The sequence below is a fragment of the Coenobita brevimanus genome, chromosome 17, assembly GCF_032717465.1.
Source record: "Coenobita brevimanus isolate Jiangsu-jjx chromosome 17, ASM3271746v2, whole genome shotgun sequence".
Taxonomy (NCBI): Eukaryota; Metazoa; Arthropoda; class Malacostraca; order Decapoda; family Coenobitidae; genus Coenobita; species Coenobita brevimanus.
In genome coordinates this window covers 26,806,987-26,815,181 of record NC_136970.1, presented here as the reverse complement: position 1 = coordinate 26,815,181, position 8,195 = coordinate 26,806,987, and the positions used below count along the sequence as shown (strand labels likewise).

General features: G+C 42.6%; 1 protein-coding gene across 1 annotated transcript in view; it reads left to right on the top strand.

Annotated features, from left to right (window-relative positions):
- Positions 1–5,190, top strand: part of LOC145391136 (lachesin-like) — a gene marked incomplete at its 5' end in the record, with an annotated part of 12,968 nt that extends 7,778 nt beyond the window's left edge. The window contains 3 exons of the mRNA XM_080265818.1: positions 868–1,028; positions 3,179–3,302; positions 5,009–5,190. Coding sequence (XP_080121944.1) covers positions 868–1,028; positions 3,179–3,302; positions 5,009–5,190 — 467 coding nt within the window. The remainder of the gene's footprint in view (positions 1–867; positions 1,029–3,178; positions 3,303–5,008) is intronic.
- Positions 5,191–8,195: the final 3,005 nt, after the last annotated feature.

Here is an 8,195-nt window from a genome sequence, read left to right as displayed (position 1 = left end):
AGTGTTGTGGACACAGACCCACGCACAAACGAACCCTCACATGGATGGACAGATAGATCGCTTAATACCTTCTCCACCAATGATGGGCCGGGGTATAATTATAATAATATAATACCCAATACCATCACCAGCACCACCACCATCCAACACCAAGACTATATTAATATTAAAAAAAAAACTCTGGAACTGCAACATTATTATTCCGATATCGCAGAGGCAGTCAACAAAATAAACAAACAGCTGTTGGCAATTGTTGATGCCACGTGTAACATCAAAACACTGAACATCAGCTGTTTTGTGTTGCTGGAAGGGTTGGAAGGGCAGCTCAGGTAAATACACAACCCACGGTCACACACACATTCAGGTATGCAGACGTATAGCCTATACACGCACAAACATGCGTGTATACATGTGTTTATGCATATAAATATGAATATATAAATATAAATAGACAAGTCTCTCTCTCTCTCTCTCTCTCTCTCTCTCTCTCCGTCCAGAATCAACTATTATCTAATTGCCTGTCTATATCAACTATTATCTAATTCCCATTTTTGTGTATGGATACTGATTATCTGTCCATCTAGTCACTCTTATCACTATAAGTACGAAAATCTTATTGCTGTTTATTATATCTGAACGAAAAATGAATTTATATGCCTATCTACCTATTATTTATCTGTCTACCTATCTATCCATCCATCCATCTATCCATCTGTCTCTAGCAATCTAGCTGTGTATCTTAGTATCTACCTTTATATCTAGCCATGTTTATTATTATCTACCTATATCTATCTATCTGTCTATCTGTCTGGCTATCAATCTATCCATCCATCTATCTATTTATCTATCGCCTTCTCCCGTCCACAGAGGCGGAGGCAGTGGTAGGGGGTCCAAGTGAAATCCACATAGAGGAAGGCTCCCACCTCTCCTTAGAATGCTGGGTGAGAAACGCCCCAGTCCCGCCCGTCTATATCTTCTGGTACCACAATAACACCATGGTTAATTACGCAAGGCAACATCATCTACAGGTAAAGTGCTCTCTCTCTCTCTCTCTCTCTTTCTCTCTCTCCCTCTCTTTCTTAGTGTGTACTATTTCCTAACTCCTTTCTTCCAGCATATACAGGACTCAAAGTTAGCTATTAGCCTCTCTATTGTTGCACTTCGTTTATAAAGGCATCAACATGCTTGCATGTATCCGCCTTGGTCACCTAATTGTGGCTTCCCATGCTGCTTGATCTCTTTCAGCCTGCTAGTTAAGTCCCCTATCCTTGAGATCATACTCTGTGACTTCGATCCAAGTCTTTTTTTGGTCTGCCTCTCGCAACCCCATCCCCATTCACTCTTCTCACTTTCTGTACGCAATTGTCATCCCCCATCCTCTCCACATGCCCAGACCATCTCAATCTATCCCTCCTCATCACAACACCAAAACACTCCAGTCCCATCCTTCCCCTCAACTCCTCCATCGTAAACTTAACCCCCCCAATTGATATCCTATGTGTTACTCTAACCTCAACCCTAAGCTGGACAGCTTATGTTAAATCCCTTGCTAAAAATGCTTCTAAAAAACTGGGACTTATGTACAGAGTTCGTGAGTTCTTCATTGACGAGCAAATGGCCACAATATACAAAAGTCATGTGCGTTCTCAGATCGAATACTGTTCACCACTGTGGAGTGGATGTGGAGTGCTTGCATTGAGGCAGTTGGACAAAATTCAAAATAAAGCCATTAGATTAATCAATAATCCTGCCATAACGCAGAACCTTCCTCCGTTATCAGTACGTCGAGATGTTGCTTCTTTAGCACTATTTTATCGATATTTTTACCGTAAGTGCTCTAACAAACTGGCTTCAATTGTGCCTCCCCTTCACATTTTCTCCCGAAATACTCGGGCAGCTGGGAGCGCCCATGAACTCACACTCTCTGCCCCACAATGCAGAACAAATTCATTTATCCCCAGAACTACTACTCTCTGGAATTCACTTCCTGGGAGTTGCTTCCCACATACATTTAATCCTCTCGATTTTAAATCCAATTGTTATAAGAATTTTATGAATGGAGGATGCCTGTAGGCACATGGACTTATTTTTTTTTTTCCATTGTTTTTCCTTCCTCCATTTATTATAAAAAAAAAAAAAAGCCTTGCATTCAAGAATGCACTGCACATCCACCTAATCACTGTCATTCCTGTACGTTTGAGTCTACGAATGTCCTCTTCCTTTACCGTCCAGGTCTCACTCCCATACAGCATTACACGCCTAATATGCTGCATACAAAGGTCCCTTAGCATGGAGGGAAAGCCCTCTGAATGTCAGGAGGGGAATCAGGTCCCTGAACTTCTTCCAGTCACTCCTTACTCTAGCCACAGAGCTAGCTCCAGCCCCACCTCCAGCACGTAACTATGTCTGCCTCTTTCAGGTTGCATAATTTTTTAATGCTTTTTCACATGCAGTACGCTCCTGTCATATCGTGTGTGTGTGTGTGTGTGTGTGTGTGTGTGTGTGTGTGTATGTGGGGGGGGGGCTCATCACGTAAGTACTTCTAAAGAGGGTGAGTCAAAGGCAGATTCGTATCCTTGTTGTCAGCAAAGACAGTACCGCTGCTTCCTATGCAATTTATTTTGTTTGTCACACCTTAACATTCTTTTGCCTATTATTTATATATCATTCTAATATCGCTATACTTAAAATACAAAATACAGAATATATGAGGATATTGAGGTGTAGTATCCAGAATAAACCGCTAAGGAAGACGTCCTACGAAGCCTCCTATTACCACCTAAGATACCAAAGTTACTCTCACCAACTCCCCTCCTCTCACGGACTCCCTTCAGCCTCTCTACTACTCGCATCTGAACTCTCTGTACTCCTTTCCCAGTACGGCAGCACCTGTTCAGCTTCCCTTCCTTCCTCCTTCCCCTCCCTCTCTCTTTCGCTCCTCTCACTACTGACTCCCCATCCATCTTCCATTTCACTGAATAGGGTTATTACTAGTCTGTGATGGGGTGAGGGTAATGGTTGAGAGAGAGAGAGAGAGAGAGAGAGAGAGAGAGAGAGAGAGGGGGGGGGGATGATGATGATGATGATGACTAATGATGATAATCATGATAACGATGACTAGGGTGATGATGACGATGATGATGGTGGTGTTGACTAAAAATTCACAATGTTTTGTTAGGTTGAGCACGAGAACTACACAAGCAGCCTGGTGGTCAATCGAGTAAGATCCACAGACGCGGGCACTTACTCCTGTCAACCCCACCTCGCCATACCTGCTAACATCACCGTCCACGTCGTTACTGGTGAGTTCACACACACACACACACACACACACACACACACACACACACACACACACACACACACACACACACACACACACACACACACACACACACACACACACACTAACGTATAATATGCAAAATAAATCTCTAACGTGATGGTGCCACAAAGTCTTTATTGCCAGTCTAGAATAGGCCCCGAAATCCTACAGTTTAACTACGTTTTTTCTATAGACAAAGGAGTACTGATATCCTTTAGGTCTCGTATTTATAGATATTTACTGTGGTGTTGTACGCTGGGATGGGGTACAGACCTGCGAAGGAAAGGTAGTATGATTATTGATTTACTCTTACACTAACCATTTATATTCATACACGATGCTGTTTTAAACCTTGCAATTCCCTCATTACTGTTCAGTTTCTTTTTAAATATCTGACTCTGTGCATACATTGAAAGTTCGTTCCCTGAGGTCTAGGAGTCGTACAATACATACCACACAGCTTCATATTCCACTACCTCAGTGCTTAATACACACCATCCACATAGATTACATGCTAAGAGTATCTCATTCAGGACTGAAGAGATAGTATAAGTGGGGTTAGTTTTTCGTGTCAATAGGTCCTGTGGAAGATACAACATCAACCTATTTCCTGCCACAGCCAGGTTCACGGTGCTGATGCTGTTTAGAGGAATCTGTTGATGCATGGGGCACTTTGTGACCGTATACCGATCCTAGGTAGTCGAAGAATTTTCGTAGTGCATCGTCCTTATCGAATTATTTTGCATATTAAATCTGGTAGGTTGGGGTGCCTACCATCCACTCACTCGATGTAAAGTTTCCGTCAAGCGATTCTGTACTGAGTGGTAAGCCAAACGGTGTCTTATAACCTGATAAACTATTTACTATGCTGAAAGGTAACCACAGCCAAACAGATGCCTAGTCATCTAGCAGATTACGACACTCCAACCAAACGTGTCCCATTACTAGAACCACTATTATTACCATCCCTACCATCAGTACTACTGTCCATCCCCCACCACTACCACCACCACCAATACTACTATCACAACTAATATTGCTACCATTGCAACCAGGACCACCACTACCATTACTATAGGCATTAATATGTCATATGTAATAGTTATAGACATGTAATAATTATAGGCACTGGCACATATCTCATAGCACAATAGGTACCACTTGCACCACTTGCTATGTGTGGTGCTCAGGTAAATATGCATGCATCCATTAACCAGAATGCATATACAGAATGTATAGCAAACATTTTCCAGACACTCGAGAATCACATTATGCAGCAGACACGTAGGGTAACTGCCGAAAGCCCAGTCAGCCCATGTGACAGGAAAATCCCCACCAAGTAGTATATATTCCTGGAAGTCTTGTCAGAGAGCCAGAGAGAACAATAGAAGGCAGAAGGAAACTTAGGAGATAGGGTAGTGTAGGAGGTTAGCCGTCACGCTACGTTACTATGCACCACGATATAACTGTGTCACGATAAACCACGTAACCCAAGAGTGTCTATAACTCCCCTCACCGACGATGTAAGATAGACAGAAGGGCCATTGAGACAGGGCAGCACCGACGTCAAGCTAAAACCCCACAGCGAGCTATCCAATGCCTCACGACTTTATACTGGTAGCAAGGTAGCTACTTACCAATCTCCCTACTTTATTACCATTACTGCAACCGCCACTGATACAGCTAGCACTACCACCAATGCTACAACCACTACTATTACCACTTATAGCCCCGCCACCACCTTAATCACCACAACCACCACCAAAGAATCCATCTTCATTACCACCACTCCCAACACTACCACTGCCTCAACCACGACCATCACCAACCACCACCATCGTCACCACTACCACCACCTCTGTTAATTACCACCATATCCAGCCATTACCAATACTACTATTTCCATCATCACCCTAACCATTACCACCACTACCTTCTCCCACCACCACTACCACCAGTCCCACCACCATCAGTACCACTAACGTGCTCCGATGGTAATGGCATCGAACTCGCGCCACTATATTGCCAACAAGGGCCGTAAAGGCGTCGATACGATACGCCGTAACAAATATCTCACAGTGGCTAAAATACGAAGTCTGGAGCTCGGTTCGTTTGACCTACACTCTTCAATCATTCAGTCGGTGCGGACAAAATACGTCGGATCTGGATTCAAATTTGAACTAAATCCTCTACTGCTATGGCCGCTTATATATTTCGCTCATGATATATCCAGAGGTGCTGTAGATGGACGCCTTCACGTGTTGGCACCGATATGACCGGGTGGTGGAGCTGCCCGGTTATACAGACGTCCCTATTCTGGAAGGCAGGAGAATAGACTACAAAAGGACAACCTTAGCCTGTGGTCCACTGGGTTCTCGTTTCAGATGAGTCGGGGGTAGCAACAACAGCAGCAACTATCATCGGCCCCTATTACGATGTTATCTGCTTGTCTTTCTGTCTGTATCTATGTATCTACCTATATCTATCTATCTGTCTGTATCTATGTATCTGTCTATTTGTATGTATGTATCTACCTATATCCATCTACCTATCTGTCTATCTCTATCTATCTATCTATCTATCTATATACCCACTTATCTATCTCTATACATAATCGACTGCACCACCAAGTAAAGGGAAGGATATCTCCACTAAACCTTTGACTAAGGCGGGCCTCTCAAGCTTAGCCTACTCTTTGGCTGCTAGTACTTCTCCAGACTGAACAAAATTGTCTGGTGTATCTAAATAATTATAATTCCTAGGTGTACCAGTGGCACAGAAAGGGTTATTCCAGTTAGTGTGTGAAGTCTCAAAGTGCAAGGACTGAACAAAATCATTTGGTGTAAGCATAACGCAGTGAACAAATCGTCTGGCGTTGAGTCTATAATTCACGGGTGTACCAGTAACACAGAACGTGATACTCTAGTTAATATTTGAAGCCTCTAATTGCCAAGATTTCTCGCAACTGAAGAAAATCGTCTGGTATTAGCGTAAATAATATATTCTACTGCATCAGCCGCAGCGAGAGCTAAAATCGTCTGGTGATAATATTAAAATGGAGAAGACGTCAACATTGTAAAGTTACTGGTACGGTAGCAGTGTTTGATGTATATGTTGTTAATCATACATGTATGAAGTTTTGGAGTTTTTAGTAGTAGTGAATGTTATGGTAGCTCTCTCAATCAGTGTCAAACCAGGTAGAAGCAGTGACAGATAATTAGTGTGTTGTTGATGTGGTTCAGGTTGGCTACTCACTAGCATGCAAACCACTAATTCAGTTTTTTAACATTTATTTATTCATTTACATTTATTTTTCTGGCAATCAACCATAGTAGTGTTTTTTTCTGCTTTCATCAGTGGGATCAGTTTATTTTTTATTTTTTATTTTTATTTTATTTTATTTTTTTTTTAGGAATAATCGGTGGTGTTGGTCAGAATACATTATTTGAGGTACTGGAGTAGGTGGGATATAATATAATATTTTTGTTTGACTGTGTTAGTAATTTCTTATCTCTTGTTTTTTATTTGTTTTATTTATTGTCTGGTTTCCTGAATTACAGGAAGACAGTTAGCGTATCATTCAGTATAGTCACCAGAAGATGATCGAACATCGAATGAGTGGGTTTGAGTACCAGTATCCATCACAAAGTTGAAATTCCCATCCAAAGAATATAAGCAGTCTTCCCGGGTATCATTCTAGATACAATGTCTAGTGAGTGTCATTACCCCGCCCCTCTGTCATGCCAGGTGACATACTGGTATGTCACAGGGTCACTGAGTGACACGCACCATTACATCGAGTCATTGGGTAGTATGAGTTTCAGTGGTTGAATATTCTGGACTCAGTAAAATGCTGTCTGGCAACTGTAGCGAAGGTCAGGCGAGTTTTCAAGATATCGGAATCCCGATTTCACCCCACAGGTATAAACACTCGGTCATACTTACACAGTGGCGTAGCTAGCTATCTGACCCTGGAGGGGGGGTGTGGGGAGACATGAGATCAATGGGGAAGGGCAATATGTGTGTGTGTGTGTGTGTGTGTGTGTGTGTGTGTGTGTGCTATTACCACACTGCTACTGCCGCCAATAGCCAAGATATCACATGCAACGTTTCAGAAATATTACAACAGTTGATAATAAATTATACTATACCTTTAGTACAGTATACAGCACGTCCAAAATCCTTCGGAGTTCAAAAATATCCAATACTGAGATAAAGGATTAGATACGGATATACTGCAAGGCATATTATATTAAGATAATATACGTACTGTACATTTTGCTCACCCAGAATGATCATTATGTATGGGTTATGAAATGTTCAAGTTTCCAGTACTCAATAGAGACTGTACTGCGCAAATTCAACATAGCCTGCACTGAACACAGATACTTCACAACAAAAAGTCATGAGTTAGCACCGCGCCCCGGTAAGCTGTCATGCCGGGAGAGGTAGCGCTCTCCTGTCACCTAGCTGGTTGTAGCAGTCGTGGTTCAGTGGGTTAGAGCGCTCTGGCCGACGAGTCGGAGGTTCGAGTTCACCCAGGGGCAACGCCTTAGCCCATATCGACAAAAGGGGACACGACGTAAAACTCTCTCTTTCTCTCTCTCTAATCCTGTGTTGCTTCATGAGGAGCGTAGGAGTCCGGGGCTAGGCAAGTTGGTCTTGGCATTTAAGATGAGAGTGACCAGCTTCATTTCATCCCCGAGTGGCATTACGTGAGCAATAAACCCCAAACATCCCTTGGATATAAAACTGCACAGGCTCAGTCCGACTGAGCACCTTAATTGCTCACTAAACCACCAGGCGCCATAATTTGTTATATGGTTACCACCCAGGATAGTAAATGGTTTCCTGGTGTACAGGAAACCAT